At 54.0% G+C, this 21,014-nt stretch overlaps 1 protein-coding gene across 2 annotated transcripts in view; it reads right to left on the reverse strand.

The window, feature by feature from the left end:
• Positions 1–20,108, reverse strand: part of IGDCC3 (immunoglobulin superfamily DCC subclass member 3) — a 42,542-nt gene extending 22,434 nt beyond the window's left edge. Inside the window, exons 1-2 of one of the 2 annotated variants that reach the window (XM_082388663.1) lie at positions 19,988–20,108; positions 17,420–17,725 (exon numbers count right to left, since the gene is read on the reverse strand). In XM_082388663.1, coding sequence (XP_082244789.1) covers positions 17,420–17,725; positions 19,988–20,078 — 397 coding nt within the window. In that variant the 5' untranslated portion in view covers positions 20,079–20,108. Of the gene's footprint in view, positions 1–1,418; positions 4,870–17,419; positions 17,726–19,987 lie in introns of those variants that run through there. The other variant, XM_082388664.1, reaches the window with a different exon arrangement.
• Between the last annotated feature and the right edge of the window lie 906 nt (positions 20,109–21,014).

Consider the following 21,014-nt stretch of genomic DNA (forward strand, 5'->3'; position numbering starts at 1 on the left):
AAGTTTGCCTTCCCTAGACATATCATAGATGTTCATGCTTATATTCCTTTACTTCTGCTGTGCCCTTTGCCTGGAACTCTTTTGCCAGTTTCTCTACTAGCACCCCACCTTCCACATTCCCCAAAGGAGGCAGAATTAATTCCTGCCTCGAATGTGTTGCCTTGTGCCTCTCTCCTAGCTCTTACCAGACTTTATTAGAATCAGTTGCTCACACATCAATCGCCTACTAGTAGCCTACGATGAGTCCCTTACCGGCACAGAACAGTCTAATTTACCTTTCTACCTCCAGCACCTAGAACAAATACTAGGTAAATAGTAAGTCCTCATTAACTGTGTCCTGAATGCTGGCTTTAAGGATCATATGGTCTTGGGGATCATTCCCCATTATCTTCTCTTCCACCCAAGTCCCCACCCTGCCGCAATTCATTGTCTATGGTGGGCAAGTTACTGACTCTCCTTGAGTCTCAACTTCTTCAATGAAATGAAGGACTTGGACTAGGCACCCGCTACCCCCTTCTCAAACTTGACTGTGTATCAGAATAACCTAGGGTGCTGGGTAACAATGCAGATTTCCGGACTCCACTCCCTTGGTCTGGCGTGGTGCTCAGGATCCTATATTTCTGTGAAAGTGCAGGAGGCTGCCTCATAATGCACGGCCAGAATTGGGAACTCCTGGCCTGGCAGGTTCTCGAGAACCCTGATCTCGCCTCGGGCTCCAGCATCCGACGAGGGCAGATTCTCAGCCCAGCACCCGCCCGCACACCCCCCACACCCCCCGCGAGCAACGGGGCCGACTAGTCCAGGCAGTGTGACTCCGATGCCAGCAGGCGCAGAGCGGGCGGCGGGGCGGGTGGAGGAGCATGTGGGAGCCCGGCCCCCGCGGGGCCCCAGTGCAGGCATTCGGCTGCCGGGCGGGGTCAGGGCCCTGAGAGCCGCTCGCTCGGCGGCAGGAGTAAGTGGGACCATCTGCTCCACTCCGCAGAGGTCATCGCTTTGTGTCAAGCTCCCATCCCCCCCCCCTCGCTCCTCCCCCACCTTCCCCTCTTTGCCCTTTGACTCCCGGGACTCCAAAGAAAAAAGCACTTGAGGTCCTGATGAAAGTGGGAGTGTGATGGGGAGCGACGATGGCCGCCGGAGCTCGGGGCCCGCGCAGCGCCGAGCCTGCTCCGAAGGAGAGTGCGGCGGGCGGCTGCGGGACGGGGAGGACCGGCCGCGTCCCGTCCGCAGGGCCCGGGCCCGAGCCGGCGGCGCGGCTCCCGAGGGAGGCGGCGCCGGTTCCCACAGCCGGCCGGGCCGCCGGGCCCCTTTGAAGTGGCCGCAGCTGCACACCCCGACCCGCGGCTAATCCCCGCCGACGCGGGCGTCCTCGCCCCCCCGCATAGCAATAGTGTCCGCGCTGAATGGCGCTGGCTAATTACCTCGCTCGCACCGCCGCGGGTGAATGAGAGAATCCGGCATTGTGCGCGGCGAATGGAGAAAATAAGACAGCCATTGTCCTCGCAAGCCAAACGAGGGTTTGATGTCGCTGGGGCGAGCGAGGCACCATTTCCCGCCACCCCCTCCCCCCGGCGGGGGCAAATTCCCCGGCTGGGCCCGGGTCCTGGAGGACCGGGCTGGCCCGGGGAAACTGAGGAAGCAGGTCCGGTCTCCCCGGAGAAGAATCCCTCCGCCTCCCGTGGAAGCCCGGTGGGCGGACACATGACAGCCCCGGGGCTCCCCTCTCCACCCGCAGATTCTTAGCGGCACCTACTGCGGTCGCCCGGTTCTGTCCCCGACTTAGAAAAAAAAAAAAAAGCAAAAAAAACAGGCACGGCCCTGCCTTCGACAGCCTAATTAGATTTCGTTGGGAACACATGAAACAATAGGAGGAGTCGGGGATTTGTATCCCTCAGTGCTCAACTGTGTGCCACCAGCTGAAAGGGCTGGAGAAGTTCAGAGAATGGCTGGGAGAGATGTGAGGAGAGGAACAGGACTCTGAAAAGAAGGGGCAGGAAGATGGGGAGCTGTGGGGAGCCTGGACTGAGGAAGGGACTGGCACGTTCCGGGAGGAAGAGGGAAATGGTTGGAAAGGGGAGGTCCAAATTATCCAAGGTCTGCAGAGCCAGGTTTCAGGATTCGGAGGTAATGCCGGAAGCACCAAGGCCATTGTTTTGATCCAAGAAAGGTCCCGATGAGAATGGTGGATGGAAAGGTAAGATTGGAGTTCCAACCACTTGCCTATGGAAGCCCACTCATTATCAGGAACCGGACTAGCCTCAGGCATTTCCTTTTTTTCCTGTATAAGGATGTGAGGGGCTCAGCTTAGAAATCAGCACTAAAGGAAATCACGATGCACATGGACAAGCTGATGATCACACTGTTTATGCATTCAACAGTTTCTGTGCTTTATCAGGCTGCCTTCTCTTCACAGTCACCACCAAATAAGGTTGCTTTTTGGTGGGGCGGGAAGAGGAGATTACATCCTTCAAGATCAGGAGGTGTCTTATCTTGCTATCCCTCAGTGTACTCAGCTCAGAGGCAGGTAGGTATAGGACAGATGCTCTTTGAGATGTGCTGATTTGAGAACTGACCTTTAATATCCTTTAATATCCTTCAGTTCCAGTATCCTTTTCCTGGAAGCACGTACTTCCTAATCCCTTCTGATGGGCTCTTAGACTATTTCTGCCTAAAGGAGGAATGTCATACATAAGATCCAATGTTCTATCAGGCTTCTCAAGTGATAAAAAGGTCTGTTGCTCAGATCAACAGTAGGCTGTTGGGCTGACCCAGTAGCCCTTAGCTAGCACCGCTTACGACGCATATTACAGAGCTCTTTCTGAGGCAGCAATCTTTTCTAATGTTCTAATGTCCATGTTACCACAACTAGATTATAAGCCCTTTGTGGGCAGCCCATAACTAGACTCTGAAACAGGACCATCCATCCATCCATCCATTTATTAGAGAATAAAATTAAAGAATGGATAACACTTGTTCAGAGACTAAACAGCAGCCAAAATCGTTCCTTGTTTTGACTGATCAACCACATTTAACATTACCTAGCACTAGTTGTAACAGTGATACATGAAAAGCATGCTTTTTAAAAGGAGAGAAAAATCTAAGTATAGGTCATTGTTTTTCTAACCCGACTCTGAATCAGGGTTTAATTTAACCCTGGTCATAACCTCCAATATGATCATAATGTTTTTCTTTATAATTCTCCTAAATCTGCATCTTAGAGTCATATTTCTTCTGCCTAAGGCTCTAGAATCTAAAGCCCACTTGGCGTCCCAGCACCTGCTGCTGCTGAACTACTCCCCTGCTTAGGCCCTTCTGCCTACTTAGTTGATCTGCCTAGTTAGTTGGTTTAAAGAACTCCAAAACAAAACAAAAAGATAAAGCAGAGCTGCTGTGGATGTGGTAGATGTAGGAAGCTTGGAGCCCCACCAATCTGACTTTTCTCTTTTCCCAAACTCCAGCCCCTAAGCCCCCTCCACAGACCCAAGGACCCTTAGGAATGATGCTTAAAGTCCCCTCATCTAGAGAAAAGAAAGGGCTTATCCAAGGAAGCAACAGCTAGTTGGTAGTAGATCAGAGATCATTCTAATGCTATACAGGCAACTAGCTTCATTTTACAAGACTAAAATGACCATTCAAACAGAAACTACAAGTATAATTGTTATTATATATTACTATACGTGTGTCTTTATGGTTTGTCCAGATTTCAACAAGAGTGCCTGAATGTCTAATCCCCAGAAAATTATACTTTGGAAATGATCCTCTATTCATAAAACATGAGGAGCCTCCAGGCCCAAATTCAATACTTTTAACTAAAAAAGTGCTTTTTTTAAAGGAAGCCTGTTTCTCCTCACATCTCTTCTTTCCCCAAACCCAAGACCATAAGTAACTTTAAAAATAATGTTCCATGGGTGACTATTTTGATAAGATAATGAGTATAATAATGAGAATGTGTGTCTTCTCCTCTTATCCATTCCCACAGCAACATGCATTCACAGGATGCTTTGTTATCATGGTTATGACTTTTCAAGATAACAGGAAGGTAGGCATGTATATGCAGGTATAGTCCTTCCAAAGAGGATGCACATGAAGCTCGAGGGAAGAGGGACACTTCCCAGCATGGAACTGGCCTGTTAGCTATTCCGGGGGTGAGGCCAATGGTCTGGCATCCTGGGACTTTCTATAGCGTGCCTTGAAGGGTGTTCCACCCTGAGGTGACTGAGTACCAGCAGCCACCTCTCCTGGGGTGGCAAACCGGGATCTGAACTCACCAAGCCAACCCCTTCCCACTCAGCACTCAGTCATGGCACCTGCAGCTCAGTCCAGTCCCAATCCTCCCCCAAATGGTTGGCAGTGGGACCCCGGAAGGGAACAGAATAGGGAGATAGGGGTGCCTTTTAAGACTAGAAGAAGCTGGATTAGGAGACTCTGGATACAGTTAGATGCAGACATGGCTGCTCTCAGCTCCTGACAGTAGGGACTCGGAAGCCTTCGGAGACTGGCTTAGGTGAAACCACCCAGTAGGCCCTTGAGTAATATCTGATTCAGTTTTACCTGCCCTCCCCCAAGTCCAGGCTGTTGAGCTCCAGAGGGTGGGTGTTCCTACCCTCCTTTTCATATGCCCACAGCTCCCCATTCTCACCCTCCCCAGACACCAACTCCAGGCCAAGCCGTGTGTTTAGCGCTGAGGATGCACAGAGAAGCCAGCCCCTCCTGCCAAGGACTGTGCAAACCAGCGGGAGGAACAAGCTATATACTCACTGTCCCAGAGCAGACCGGTGTCTTCTGGTTCTCCCCACCCCAAAAAAGCAAAGCTGGGCATACAGCTCAATGAATCCTTCTTGAATTGATGTAATAAAAGCTATATAGCGGGCTTCCCTGGTGGCGCAGTGGTTGAGAATCTGCCTGCCAATGCAGGGGACACGGGTTCGAGCCCTGGTCTGGGAAGATCCCACATGCCACGGAGCAACTGGGCCCGTGAGCCACAATTACTGAGCCTGCGCCTCTGGAGCCTGTGCTCCGCAACAAGAGAGGCCGCGATGGTGAGAGGCCCGCGCACCGCGATGAAGAGTGGTCCCCACTTGCCGCAACTAGAGAGGGCCCTCGCACAGAAACGAAGACTCAACACGGTCATAAATAAATAAATAAATAAATAAATAAATAAATAAATAAAAAGAACGTGAATTAAAAAAAAAAAGCTATATAGCTTTATTTCAGGAAAGCCTTGATCCCGTCAACCTTACACTTACCAGCCTTGCTTGTAATAATCTTGATTTTGTCACAGTTAGATGGGAAAATGACTGATCTGAGAAGCAAAATCAGAAATGCAGGAGAGCAGGAATATCAAACAGGCTCAATCCTGAGGCTCATTCTATGTAATATCATTACTGGTCTTCTGATATAGTGGAATCAAGAATATTCTAACCCAATCTTCAAGTGGGACTAATTTAGACAGGGTTTCTCTAAGGTACTAGAGGTCTGGAATACAATTTTAAGAGACCTCAAAACAATTAGGGTGAGGGGAATTACTGCAGAAAGAAGGTGACATTCCATATAAGCTGGGATATAAAAGGCTAAACAAAGATAACCCACGAGGGGGTGGGGGGCGAGGTGAGGAAAAAACAAGCCAGATGTGAAGATGGCAGAAAAAGATCCAAGAATTGTTTATCACAAGCCAAATACTGGGTTTCAGTTTTCTAAGATCCTGGCTCTGAAGTTAGAGCCCAAATCCCATTTGGCCAATCAGCACATTGGAAAGAGCATCTGACCGCTTTCAGTCCCAGTTCTGTACACCCAGGACTTGGGTCAAGGCCCTCTCTCTGGATCTCAGCTTCCACAGCAGTGATGTGAGAAACATGAGCAAGAGGCATGGGGAGAGGGGGAGTAGGGTCAGGATGAATCAGCAAAACCTGGAAAGCTCCCCTCTCCCCATTCCTGCCTGCCCCTGGGTGAGTGCACTCCCAAGCGCTGTCAGGGCGACAAGCGCCCATCTCTGTTCAGTCCGCCATTCTATGAAGGCTCTGGGACCTGCTCTGCTTCCTTCCCCTAGTAGAGCTTGCCTGTTCAAAGGTTTGCCCACAAACTTTTGTCCATCTCCCGCCCCATGTCAGAAATCCCTGGCCTACACCCCAAGCCAATTGGGAGGAAGGGGGCTGGGAAGCCGAGACCTCCACTCTCCGGTTCCATCTTGCTCCCCAAGACCAGCTGGAGGCCACCAGTTAGTGGGAGCCAGTTCCCCAGTTACCGGGTGAAGGCCAGGGAAATAGTGACCCCGAGGCACCATGCTGGAGCTCCAGCGAGGACACACGCGCATTCGCAGACCACAGATACTCATACGCACTTGCACATGCATACACGTTCTCACACCCACAGACACACGGGGCTTGGTGACTTGACAGCTCAGAGACTGCGCAGCGCGGTAAGGTTAATTGAATGCGCATCGATTCTGCCGCGTGCTGGCCAGCCGAGCCAGCCGGGCCTCCTGGTGAAGCAGCCTCGCTTGGTGCTGGAGGTGGCGGGCATCCCTCTTCCCCGACGCAAGGGAGAAGGGTCGTTTTTCGGAGCGCGGTTACCCCCCGCCTCTCCCTCCCGCGTCCCCCGGTCCGCTCTCTTCCCACCATGCTCGCCCCAGGGCGGAGAGGCAGTCCCCGCGCAGGATGGGCGAGCACGCCGCCACACCCCGCCTGGGCTGTGAGGACCCTGCCGGCCACTTCCGACACATGCGCTGCCGGGAGCCAGGCGGGCGGCGAGCGGGCTGGGGGAGCGACAGAGGGTGAGGATGACAAGAGAGCTTTGCTGCAGAACTCTGATCCGATATTTCAAAAAGGAAGAGACCAAGCCCAGTGCAGGAGAGAGAGGAGCGGGAGAGGGAGGTGGAGGAGAGAGCCAGAGCCAGCCTGGGGACAGGTAGAGAGAAGAGTCGCAGAGGAGGGAACTGTGTTCAAGACAAAACAAGTCAGTGTCTCAGCATTTTAGATGTGGGGAGGGACTTTAGGAACCTTGTAATCTGGTCCTCTCCACACTACCTTCCACGTGTGGGGAAACTGAGGTCCAGGAAGGTGAACTTTGGATTTTGTGGGTCCCAAGTCACACAGGGATGAGTTGAATATTTACATATTAAAAGCAGCTTCTTGTTGAAGTGGGAGCCAAGGAGGGCACGGAAGTAATGATGATGTCCATGTCAAGTCCAGGCTCCTACCATGACCCACAGTCAATAATGGTGAGGCCAGAGGAGATGTCCCCTCCAAACCAGTCCAAGTCAGGAACCTCCCGTAAAGTCCGGTCTCCAAGACTCAGCCCTCCCCCTAGCTTCTCTGCCCTGCTGACACCAGTGCCCTCTGAAGCCTGAATAAAGGGTGCCTCCACTGGTGGATGGGGGGCATAACCCTACATTCTACAAATGCCTGGACCCTCCTCATCCTCTCCCCTTTGAAAGACGGGCAGGGCAGTGCTCCCTCCCATTTCCCACCAAGACAAACTGAGGCCTAACAGCTTTAAGGGAAGGAGGAAACTTGAACCCAGAGCCGGTCGTCAGTGCAAGTCTATCTGCATCTCACACTGGCTCCAGCTCCCTGAGGGTGTCTGTAGTCCCACCACAGTCCCACAGCAAGAGCAAGCAGGGTTTTATTACAGGCAGGGTTTGGGGATGAATTCTAGGTTGTCCTTGATTTCTCCCCACACAAGTACCGAATTTGCAGACACCATCCCAGGTGGGGAAGGGCTAGGTGGCGAGGATGACATGGAGGCAGGTCCATGGTAGGCAGGGCCACAGGCCAGAGCATATGCCCCATGGAATTATCAGCCCCCAGACCAAGGGCCTTCAGGTAGGGATGGGGGCAGGAACCAGGACCTACCCCAGAAGTCAGGTTGCCGAGAGTGAGGGTGAAGAAACGCTGAGCACCCAGGGCTGCTGCTGGATCCCAAGAGGGTCTGGTCTGGTGCTCCGTCCCCCACCCCCATTCCTGGTTCTCACCCAGAGACCCAAAGTCTGCCCTGCTCTAGAGACCCCAGCCGCAACTGCCCATTCCCCTTGCCAGTAAGGCCCTGTGCCCTCCCAGCAGGCACAGCCTGCCCTCCCCGCGGTGCTGCTGGGTTTACCATGAAGCCCGCCATCCAATACATTGTTCAGTGGGGCCAGGGGAGCAGGGGCCTCGCACAGACCCCTCACCCAGGTCGGGGTGGTGGCAGAATCTCCCAGCCACCACAGCAGGCAGGGACTGTGGTCGCGGTGGGGGCCACAGAACTCCACGAGGTCTTAGGCCAGCTTGCCCAGGCAAGGGGACAGCACAAGGACAATCAGCAGCCTGGCTCCTGCGTCCTCCAGGCTGATTACGTCTCTTCCCTACTACCCGGCCCCCACCTCCAGAACCCCTGGGGAGAAGGATCCTTCCCCGAGCCGCACCAGTTCCTCTCCTGTGATTTGTTCTGAATTTTCAAACAAAGAGTAATTATGACAGATGTGGAGCAATCAGCGTCATTATGTGGGAAACAAGAAAGGGAAAGGGAGCTGAGGGGGCCTCGGGGGGCGGGGAACGTGTCTTTCCTCCTGGAAAGATGTTAACTCCCACCTCTATCTCAAGCTCCCCAGTACCCTCCCAGCTTCCTCTCCTGCTGGGAACCCGTACCCAGCCCCTCTGCCCAGCCTCACAGGTAGGACAAGACTTCTCTCTGCAGAGCATCCCAGCCTAACTGCCCTCCAGACTCTCCGCAGGCCTCCAGCAGCGGCTGGGGGCATGTAGCCCCGTCTGGCACACCCGGAAGTGGCTCCCACTCTGGCCGGGGTTCTAAGCTGTTCTCTGTTCCCAATGCTCCGGTACACCCACCCTGCATGTGCCCAGGTACCTGGCTCTATTTCTGAGGCAAAAATACTGATTATGTTCTCAAGGGACTCGCCCCCACTAAGGACACTCAGGCCATTGAATTTGGGGTCAGGCAGACCGGGTTTCAATCGCAGCTTCTCTACTTACTGTGTACCCTTGGGCAAGTTAATTCACCATTCTGGGCTTCTGTTTACTCATCTGTAAAATGACTAGTAATAGGACTAGTAAAATAGGACTAGTAACACTACCAATGGAAATGCCGTGGGAATTAAGTAAATTAACACACAGAGGGCTTAGCATAGTGCAGCCGCATATCACTAGGACCACTCCCACTACTACTGGTTAGTTCATCACCAGCACCAGCACTTAGGTAGCCCTCAAACCACTCAGCTCAGCATATGGGGTGCTTTGGAAACTCAGAGGCTCTCCGAAATATGCCATGGATGTCAGAAGCCCATACCCGAGATCTGCTGGCTAACACTCACATCCAGAACTACAACCACAGACAGAGCCTGGGGTTGGGCAGGACACACACCAAAAATGGAAATATATGTGCCAGTCTGCCCTGGAGGGGATAATAAAAAGATCTCCCCCTTCCCCAACCAGAGAGCAGTGAGGCACCGGGCAAGGCAAGAGGCACAAGGGACTCTGTAACCTGCCCAGGCTGGAGGACCAATCACATCCTTGGGCAGGTTACCCCCTTGGGGCCTCAGTTTTCAAGTCTGTAAAATGAGAAGGTGGGACCAGTTGAGCTCCAAAGTGTCCCCTGTAGTCTGGATGCCTGTGATTTACTTAGAGGCTGGGAAGACCTCCAAGGTCCTGGACAAATCAGGAATTTTAGGGTTCTTTTGCTGTAGCCTGCAACTCAGTGAAAGGGCTAGAACTGGGTTCTCTCTCCTCCTCCTCTCCATTTAGGTGGTCTGGTCTCCATCTGCCCACCCCAAGTCCCTGGGGCCTCTTGCTAGTCCCCCCCTCACATTCCAATGGCCTTGGGGGCAGCAGCCAGACCAGAAAGTCCAGTTCCTGCCCATTATCACTGCTCGCATCTGCACTGCAACCCAACACCAGCATTCCAGAGAGCAGCCCGGGGGCTGCCCCCACCCACCCACTGTGGTCAGTGTCCGGGCTCAGAGACAGGCCCCGAGCAGGGGCCAGTGTTCTCAGATTCCTCTCAGGGAAGGTGTGCCCCCAGGGAGACTCCGACTTGCTGGGGAGGCCCCAGACCCCTTCCTTCAGGGTCTTCTTCGAAGCTCACCCTCTCAGACTCTCCTCTTCCTATGTCTTTGCTCTATGCTGAAGCCTGAGCTCACCTACTTTTGCTCCTGAAACACAGGTATCTCCCTCCAAGCGCAGCAGAGGATGGTGGACACAGGAATTGGAATTGCTACAACTGGAGAAAGAGGCAGGAGGAAGGACAGAACAATAAAGAGAGCAGGAGAAAGGAAGACGGTAGGGCCGGAGAAACGAGGACTGAGGAGTGATAAAGACAGAGACCCTAAACATGGCCTCACAGGAAAGCAGAGGCGGGGCAGAGTGTGGGAGTGTCAAAGACTGAGGAGCCCCGAGACTAAGATCCAGAGAAGAGATGGAGAGCGTGGGCTGGAGCCCTCTGCCTGAATCAGGTGGCGCTGGCCTGGATTAAGCCCATACTCCCACCCCCTCCATCTCCCTGTGGTCTGGGGTCTGGCCTGAAGCTCCTCCTTGCTCGCCCCTCTTCAGGCCCTTGCTGGGCCCCTGCCTTTGCACTTTCCCTGGGTCACAATGTCATCTGTCCAGTCACCCTTCTTTAGGAAGCCCCCGGGACTGCTCCCATCCATAGAGGTCACTCTCTTTTCTGCTCCTCCCTTACATTTGAAGGCAGTCACAAAGGGTTAGCCTTTCTTGGAACAGGGTGAACAAAGTTGGGGGCAGGGGAAGCGAGCTCAGAAATCAAAGAACGGTCCTTTGGTGGGGAGGTGGGGGGTTTGGGGTCGGGGAGGGAGGATGGAGGATGGAGCAGCCCTGGCCAGCAGGCTCGGATTGCAGCCAGATTGCTGGCACTCGTCTAATGAGTAAGAAAACTATGGCCTAGACTCCCCAGAGGTACTATGGCCGGGCTGTCATGTAAGCCTCACCCTCCACCAGTGACCTAAGGCTTTTCCTCCCTCTTCCCTCACTTCAGCTGCAGGACCTAATAGAATTACCTACCACTCCCTCTTGCCCTGCACCAGTTCTGTCCACTCTAGATCTCTAGCCTGGTCACACTGCTCAAGGGAGGAGGGATTCCCACAGGAGACTCCTTTGAGGAGAGCTGGACCCCAATCGTAAGCCCCGTGCACCTCCTTCAGCACACACCTGTATGCTCAGGTGCCCACAGGGGCCCACATGGCAATATACACACGCACTACTGGTCTCTACATTTCTTGTTGCAGCAAGGCTACGGCCAGAGATCTTAGGGAGGCATAGGTTAGTTACACAGGCAGACATTTTTGGAATCACTTGGTCCAATTTAAACAAAGACAGCAGTGAGCTGCTGGGTGCCCTTCTGTTCCATTCTACTTTTATTGAAGGCTGTGTTGAACAACCTTCAAGCTGCTGTGAAAAGTCTCTCTTACACACACACACACGGCTGCAGGGACTTTGGAGAGGAGAAGGAAAGGCAATACAAGAAGGCCAGAAGTGAAAAAGTCCTTTCTCCCTGGGGGTGGGGAGGGAATAGGGGGCTAAGGGGGGCTGGGGGCCTGTTTCATTTGCAGGCTGCAAATGCCTCTCCTATTCACCGGCCCACATTCCCAGCCAAGGCGCCCGGCCACGGACAATGCCGGAACAGGAACAGAGAAGATTTGCACATTGTGTTCAAGGGGCCAGCTGGCTGCCTGCGACAGTGGAGCCAAGGTGTGGGAACCAGAAGCTTTCGACTTCCACACTCAAGTCCTGCTGGTGGGGTGAGGGGCGGTCCTCCCCCCACAGTTGGGGCCAGTGAGTCTGGGGACACAGCCTTCATCCAGCCAGGGAATAAAGTCCAAGGCAGGAGATTCCAAGACCCAGGCATGAGGGCTACCAAGCAATTTGGTCTCTGATTCGCACCCCATCTGGTGAGGAAGAGAGAGTCTCAGCTCCTCTAGAGATAAACACACGGCAGCCGCCACCCCATGATTTTGCCCCGAGTGTGTTATATTCCCCTGCCGATCCTCCCCGTACACAAGCTTCTGTTCCTATGAGCTATGCTATCAATTACGAGGTAGGGAGAAACAGAGAGAAAGCAAAAGAGAAGCTGAGAGAGACAGAGCTCTGCACCCAGAAGGCCACATGTTCATTTAGTTTTTACCAAGCTCCACAGGCAGGGGATGTGAGAAATACAAAAGGAAGAGAAGCCCCTTAGGAGCTTAAAATCTAGTTGAGGAGACAGATGGACTATCCAGCCACAAAACAGTTACTTAACAATGCAAGCAGCCCTCACTGAGAGGAGGGCTGAGCCTGAATGCCGCAGACCACAAGTACTCCCCGCCTTAGGAGCAGGAAGAAGAAATTACTCTAAACTAAGTGGTCTTTGGGGAGGGATCGGGTAAGGGACGAGCAGAATAGACTGGGAAAAGGCTCAGGGAAGGCAGCAGGCATGTCCCAAGGACTGACTGGATGGAAAGGAAGCCTTAATACGGTACAGCAGAGATGAGCCTTGGTCCAAATGCTCAATATTACGATGAGAAAAGCAAAGTCCAGAGAGGGTAAGTGACTTGCCCAGAGCCACACAGGACTCCTTGTGTCCAGGCAAGGGCCTTTCCATCACACCTCACAGCTTCTCAGGAACACCAAATGCAGTTGGTGTGTGGAGTACTGACTGGCAGGGAGAAGGCCCCGACCCGCACCCATTTGCACCTACCTCTGCGCCACAGCATACTTATGGGTGACCCGCCTGGCGTGAGAGTAGGCCTTGTCATGGCCACTCACTCATCACACCGGCAGCACCTCAGCTGCAGCGCCTGCTTCCTGCTCTAATGGGTAGGCAGACGCGTGCAAGGGCCAGAGGGGAGACTTCCTCAGGGTTACTTTGGCTGAGCTGCCCCTCAAGGAGGAAAAAAAGCTTGGGTGACAAAGGCCTCCAGGTGACAAAGGCTTCCAGGGTTACCAGCCATTGCGCCAGGAACCGCTTCCCTGCACATCCCACTGTCTACACTGAGGCCCTCAGTGAGGGGTCCCCTCACACAAGCTGTACCACCCAGCAGCTCCAGCCCAAAGTTTTCCCAACCCCCCACCCAGACCTGGTTCCACAGACCTCTGCCCAGACCCTGCCCCTAGATCCACACAAGCATGGGTCTTGCTGCTGAAAGAGATTCCAGAGTAGCTAGTTAAACTGCCCTCCCTCAGACAGGCTGAGAATGATTCAGCCTTTAGGAGTGGGTGACTGAGGGCCTGAGACGTAGGTGACTTACTGGGGTGGAGACAGCAGGGGACTAGAATTGGACTTCCACTCCTCTCACCATACTCCACTGCCTCTTTCTAGGAGTCTGGGCTCACCAGTGCCTTCCTGGAACCACCACATCTAAAGGAGCTTAGAATTTCACATTTCTCACCTCTGTTACCTCCCCAGGATAAAGATAGTATCTAAGGAACACTTTCTACGTACCCTGCACTGTGCTAAGTTCTTTACGCGTATTCTCATAGGTGATCCTCATAGCATTCCTCCTTGGTAAGTATTATTTCCTCCAATTTAAAGATGAGGAAACAGACTCAGAGAGTCCAGTTACCCAAGTCCCTCCAGCTGGGGGTGTGTTTGCCTCCACAGCCCACCCTCATAACCATTGCTGGGCACCCCAGTCAGGATGGCCCCAGGCTGCGGGGGAGACATTCCTGGCTCTTTGAGAGCCCTGCCTGCATTGGAACAGGCTGGTCCTCATCCTAAATTAGCGCTCAATACCTAGCACTAACAATAATACTTAATGAGCATTTCCTAGAGGCCAAGTCCTGTGCCAGGTGCTTTCCATCCATCACCTCATTTAATCCTCCAACGACCCTGATAGGCTGATGGGATTATGCTCATTTTTTTCAGATGAGAGCACAAAGACTCAAGAGAGTTCAAAGTAACTCTTGTTAAGGACACATCATCAGTGAGTGGCAGAGTTGGGGTTCAGACCCACCTAGGTGTGGCTCTGAAGCCCATATTCTATGGACTTCACTGTGTTGCCCACAGACCCCCCCCCCAACCGAGCCAGTGATTCTGACATGGGAGGGGGCTCTCCTCCGCACCTGTGGGCCAGCACCATTGGCATCACCTAGGATCTCGTTAGACCTGCAGAACCCCAGGCCTTGGCCTAGACCTACTGATTCACAATCTGAATTTTATCAAGATCCCCAGGTAACTCACAGGCACAGAAAAGTCTGAGAAGTCCTGATCTAGATCATCTAGCTCCAGTTTCCCAAGGGGCCTGAGACCAAGAACTGAGGCCAGGAAGTGAGAGGCAGGAAATGAGGGCATCTGCCTGAGGAGAGCTGGCGGTGGGTCTCCCTCCCAGTCATCCCCCCTCCTTGTAGCCCATCCCTCTTTGGAGTCATCCAGGCACACAGACCTCAACAGGTGTGAGTCAATGCATGTTCCCACTGGATCGGGTGACCCACATGCCCTTCCTGGAGCCCCTCCAGAGGGATGGCAGAGGGTCTCACAGGCCAGCCAAGCTTCAGACAATGCTCAGAGGCTTGGGAGAATCCCCAGGCCCTCCCACGAAGGGGTTAAAACAGAACAGGTTGTACTCCGGCTCCAATAATTCTACTCCTTGAGAGATTTCCCTAGAGTACTCCCTAACTGAATCCCAGCGCGGGAGAAAGCTGGGGGGCTGGGAGCGGATTCAGGCAGTCTGCTATTGCTGGCAACATCAGTGGAATCACCTTTAAATGAAGAAAAAGGTATTGACTCCATTGCCGAGCGCCTCCTCTGTGCCAGGCAAAGCATGGGGTGTGTTAGTCCTCACAACCATCCTACAAACTAGGATTATATGCACATTTCGCATAATGGTGAGGAAACTGGGCCACGGAGAGATTAACTTGTCCAGGGTCTCATCCTTAACAAGTGTCTCAATTTTCAGCCCCCAAACTATAAACACATGGAACGGCAAGGCAGAGAAACCAGACGTGCTGGAAGCACGAGTGTTCCTAGGACCCTGAGCCGCTCTGTCCTAAAAAGGAGATGCTTGGAACTAAAGCCCCCAAGGAATCAGCCTGTAGTCTAGCCCATCCTGGGCAGGCCATCTTTCAATGACAGCATCCAAGCCCACTGGGATGGGAGAGGGGGCATTCCCAGCCATCGGCCTCTGGCCCAGAGCTTGGATGCCCCAGCAGACCTGCCCACACTCACCTGGACCCCTAGCTGCCTCACTGGGTTAGTCCCCTGGGTGGGCTGTGTGTCTGTGAGGGGCGCTTAGCATACCCCCGCCCTATCAGCCCCTGTGGAGCGGGCAGGAGAATCAGGGGCTCTGGAGGGCACCTCACACCTTTTCAGAAGGCACCATCCCGTGTCACACAACATCTGCCCTGCCTGCGGGCATGCGGGCAGGGAGTTATTACCAAAGGAGAAAACCCAGGCAGCTAATCAGCTTTGGAGGTTCCTAGGGACATCAGCCTATGAAGTGAGAAAAGGGGATCCAGCCACCCGGTTGCTTGGTATCCAAGCATTCCCCATGGGGCCACGAGCCTTGTTGGGGAGAGAGGCTGCATCAGACTGCCAGTGTTTGGAGGCAAACCCCCAGCTGTCCCCAGGACCCCAAAGGATTAACCAAGCTGACCTCGCCCACTGGCCCTTCCCCCAGCCAGAGCCCACAGCTCACTTTTCTTATACTGTTAGGAGTTTAAGGAAGCCAAACATCTTGAAGGTATTACCATTTATAGAAAAGCACATTCACAATTAGCTATATATAAACACCTAGGGATTCATCTCCCAGAATTCTAGGCTGGTGATGCAGGGGCCATCTAACTTTCAGTGCTAACACAAGCCAGGGAGCAGCTCCCTGAGAAGTCTCTTTTCTCCCACCCGAAAATCTTCCTCGGGTCCCTACACTCCGTCCACGCTTCTCTTCCTCACACCCAGCCATCTGCTCAGAAGCTGCACCAGCCTTCCCCTACACCGCCAGGAGGACCGGGGGATGAGGGGTCGCTGAGCCAGAAGTGATTCAGTCTCAGGTCCAGGGCTGCCTCCCAGAGAGCTCCATATGGGGGCCTGGATGAGCCATCCTTAGAACAAAGGGGCATCTTAAACCCAACTAGAGGGCTCCTGCCTCAGAATGATTCATCACTCACCAGCCGTTCAGAGCAACTGTGCAAATGCCCTCAGAGCCAGGAAGAAACTTGTCAGCGATCAGATGGGGAAGAGGCAGCATGCCACAGGAGTTAAGTGGGACTGTGCAGGGTTCAGAATACCTAGACTGCAGTCCTGGCTCCTCTGCTCACCAGAATGTCACAAATCCCCCTAAATCTCAGTTTTTTCATCTGTAAAAGAGGGATGATAACTGCCTATCTTCCAGTGTCATCACGATGACTAAATGAGATAATTCATGTAAAGCACTTAGGCAGGGAGCCCAGTATGCAGCAATTGCTTTATAGGTATTCGCTAAAATGATTACCAACCAAAGTTAAAGCAACCCCTTTAAGGGACACGCCCCCCCCACAGAAGCAGAGAGATATGGGATGGAGAGCATTTTCCACTTGGCAAAACTTTTGCCCTTCCTCAAGAGCAGTGGTTCTCAACCATGACCTCCTACCCTCACAGCCTGCCACCTTCCCAAGATACATAAATAATTTTGGTTTATGTAAAAATTCATTGTTATGTAACAATGAGTATATACAGATTAAACAACAACAACAGACTTTTTGCAGGAAAGGGCAGTAAAGCACGGCCATCATTTCATCACAATTACTGGTGGTCCATCAGCACAAGCAAAGCACAAGTCTAGAGCTGAAACACCTCTTCTCTCCCAATCTAAAAAGCACACCAAATGTCAAGTCACCACAATGTACACTTTAAAAATCTTATAATTTTATTGTCAATTACACCTCAATAAAGCTGAAATTTTTTAAAAAGTACACCAGCATGAAGGTGAGTGGGAGTAATGTCATCATTGTGTTAACCCTGAAATTATTCTATCATATTTTTTGTAAAGCAAATTGTTGACAAGCTTCAGAATGTCATCACTGGTACAGTGAGGTTTTATTCTACCCAAAAGGTTTGAAAGTCAGCACGTAATGAAAAATTGCACATAACCAAAATTACCCTTCAAAAATCTCTTAAATTACCCCCGAAGTATGACAATTGTTTATATTTAAACACAAAAATCATACCCAATAGACTGGGATGCTCATAATATACAGGCATATGGAAACTAAGACACACTGACCCAAGAACTGGATAAAGCTTGCTGTCTCTCTCTCCCTCTTCCCACAACAGTGTTTGGCTACATTCTTGTCAAATTGCATTCCAATCAGTTAAATGAGTATATGATATAATTCCACCACCGCAAATTACTGCTATGCCCCTCTCAACTGACCCATGCTGAGAAATTAGGGCTCCAGAAGCTGCATAAGATGGAACTGCTCCCTCTATCCCTCCATGGCCTGGAAAAAAAAAAGTAAGGGCACCCACTTACTTGCAGCCTGGATTCGAGCCTTCCGGCTGACCACCAGCCCAAAGCGGTTCTGAGCCACACACTCATAGTCCCCCTCGTCTGAAGGGCCGCCTCCTCCATCCAGCAGGAAGTGGCGGATCATCAAGGACCCATTGGCCAGCACGGTGGAGTGGGTACTCTCCGGCAGCTCCACCCCATTCTTCCTCCAGGTGATTCGCACTGGAGGGGTCCCCTCCACCTTGCAGCCCAGCACTACAGGCTGCCCAGGGACTGCAACATCATCGCTTGGCTCCACAGCAAATGCCAGTTCGGCAGAGTGGCCAAGACCTGCATCAGGCGGGGGAGATGAGAGGAAAAGGAGAGGTTAGTGTGGAATGAGCAGACACAGGTGTTCCAAGTTCTCTGGATCTGTGTACCCCATCCCCATCATTCTGTGATGTTAATAGGAATCTCTATTAATATATAGACCTTTGTGCATCTCATGCAGTATAGTTACTTAATCAACAGACCATCTCAGAGAGATGGATATTGTTCCTACCATCTTTTTTTTTATTTGTATCTTTTACAGAAAAGGAAACTGAAGCCCAGAGATGTTAAGCAACTTGTCTGAGGCCTCAGAATTAATAGCTGCAAATCTGGGATCTAAAAGCAACACTGATTCCAATACAGCTGTTGCCACTTCTGTGGTCACCCTGGTTAAGCACTGAAGCCTCACAGACTTTCAGGGTGTGACCTCAGGTAAAGTATTCAACCTCTCCGGGCTTCTCGGTCCTCATCTGTTTAAATCAGGAACAACAATATGGCTTGTGTCGTAGGGTTGTTAAATATGACTAACAGACTCAAAGGCACTGCACTATGAAAAGTTAGAAGTTCTAAACAAATATAAAGTGAGATAGTAATAAATCACTGCTTCATTTTGTTGGCAAAACCATCTGAGGCCTGGTCCGACGCCTGGCAGGGAGAAGGGTGTGTGGGCCCAGTACCGGGTACAGGCTAGGCGATGGTCCAGCTCCACTGCCCCACCCCTAGGATGCTCTGGGTTTTGGTTGCTTTGCTTGTGTTGCCTTTGTCATAAGGAGGATGAGGGATACCAAACATCTACTCAGATTTCCCAAAATTTAGAAAGAGGGAGGTTCCTAGCACCTTTACTCCCAGCAACCTCTTCACTCCTGCAGAAGAGGAAAAAACTGGAAGAGGAGGGGCAAGAAGAGAAGGGAGAAGAGGGTGATCAGGGACTCAGAAGAAGCCGGAGAGGAAGTACAAGAGCTCCAATCCCAGGCATGATGCCGAGTCTCCGACTTCTCAAGCGAGCAACTTACCAGACCAGTTACAACTTCACTCTAGGAAGAATGAACCCACCTGGGCTGAAAAGGCATCCACAGACCCCTCCTCACATTTCCAAGGAACTAGCGATCCGGGAGCGGGCCCCTCCCTAACAGACCAGCGCCCTCCCTGGCTGGGGGGAGATGGGGCGGCGGGTGGGGAGAAAGGAGGAGGAAGGCTGGGGTTAGGGGCGTTTCCCCCACCCTCAGGGATAGGTGATTCGTACTTTAAGACATTTGAGGGTCACGCCCCTTCAAATCCCTACCCATCCTTCCCAGGAACTGCGTTTCAGTAGTCTCAGCTCCCCACCCCAAGCCCAGTACAGCAACTGGGGGATAAAGTTTCTCCTAGAGGCGGCCGCGATATTCCGCTTCTCCCGAGCTAAGAGGGGAGAGAATACTGCCCAGAGGAGTGTCTGTTGAGAACTTGGGGTGGGAGGGGAAGGGACTAGATTTGCGCCCCTCTCCCGTGAGATGGGCCCGTTACAGCCACTGAGGTAACAGGATGGTGGTGACGGAGCTCCGGGCGGCAAAGCCGGCAAACCCCGAGCTCTGCGTGTGCACCCTCCGGGGCAGGGCGGGCACGTGAGCATCCCCGCCGCTCGCTAGCCCTCGGTCGGCTTCTCTCCCCCCTTCCTCAGCTCGCGGGGTGTCTCTCGGGTTTATCCCTCCCCACGCGCGGCCCGCCGGGAATCTTCCTCCTCCTCCTCATCCTCGGTCTCTCCCTCGCACTCCGTGTCCCAGTCCCGGCTCCAAATCCACGACGTGCTCTCTCCGCCCAGCGCAGCCCGCTCGGTCCCGGCCTCCGCCCCCGGGGTCTGCCGTCTCCTGCCTCGGCCGCCTCGGGCCACTCTGTGCCCACCCCTGGGCTCCAAGCACCCCAGCTCGCCCCCTCGGACGGGCCTCAGCCCTGCGGTCTCCCATGGCTCGTTTCCCCCTCTCCCCAACTCCAGCCTGCCCGCCGAGCTCCTGCTTTGCCGCGCTCCTTGCCCCTCGGTCCGGGCTCGGGTACTGCCCTGAGTCCTGGAGACGCAGCGGACGGAATGCCGGTCTCTCTTCGGGGGGCTCCATCCTCAGCATCCCCCTGCCGCCCCCGGCAACCCGGCCTCAGCGCCCCGTCCCGTTCGCCTCCCCTTCTCGGGCAAGTCCCTCCGACCCGCAGGTCCGCGCCGCTCTCCCCGGGTCCGCCCCTCGCGCCCGCTTACTCCCTTCTCGCCCTTCCCGGGGCTCGGTCCTCAGCCGCCGGCTCGCGGGCGCCCTAGCTCACCGTCGCTCGGCGCGGGCAGCAGCAGCAACAGCAGCAGAGGCAGCAGGAGCCGGGGCCGGCAGCGCGGGGGCGCGGCGCGCGGAGCAGCCATGGGGCTCGCGGTCCGCTCGGCTCGGCGACGCGCGGCTCTGGGGCCTCTCGCGGCTCACAGCGTCCCGCGGGGCCGGCGCCGGGGCCGGGGCCGGGGCTCCGGCCGGGGCCGAGCCCGGGCGGCTGGGGGCTGGGGCCACATGCCTGCCTAGGAGCGCCGGGGGCGCAGGGGGAGCGCGGCCGCTTGCGCCATCTTGCACCCACCCCGGCGATCTGTCAGCCTCGCCCGGGGTGCGCGCTCCGCACTCGCACCGCCCGCGCCCGCCCCTCCCTCCTCCCGCCGCCCGCCGCCCCCCTTCCCTCCCCTCCCGGTCCCCTCCCCCAGCCCCCTCTCCCCGGAGGCCCGGTCTGGGGAACAAAAGAGCCGGCGAGCGCTTTAAGCGGCCGGACATTCCCGGCTGCGCGGCGGACGCGCCCCCTGCGCTTTGAACTGGGGCCGGAGCGGCGGGCGCCGTCCCGAGCTGCAGCCCCGTACCCCTACCCCGCGGGCCAGCCCCGGACTTGGGGGCGACTGAGGAAGTGGAGACCCAGCGGACCGCCGAATGGGTCTGGGCTGCGGAGAAACCCGCAAAGCAGCGGGATTCCCTCTGACCCACTCTTCCTGCTGCGCCCTCCTGCACCGTGTCCAAGTCTATATTGTCGAGATAATTCCCTAAAAGCTGCACAAAGTTGTCAAAGATTCGGTTTTCCTTTGGTTTCCGGTCCTTCCAGCCAAAGGCTAGGACGTTTAGCTGCAAGACTGGCCTCTTCAGACTGAAGAGTTCTGGCGCTTGGGTGGATAGAGGTAGGAGAAGTGGGAAGGCAGCTTCATCCCGGGCCCTGGGAGAGCGGAACCAACAGGACAATGAGAACACTAAAGTGACCCGGTTCCGATGTTCTGCCCGCTGTTTAGCCCCGCAAACCCAGGCAGTCACTCTTGGAACTCATCTGAAAGATA

Source organism: Balaenoptera borealis (genome assembly GCF_965194805.1).
Source record: "Balaenoptera borealis genome assembly, chromosome: 3".
NCBI lineage: Eukaryota > Metazoa > Chordata > Mammalia > Artiodactyla > Balaenopteridae > Balaenoptera > Balaenoptera borealis.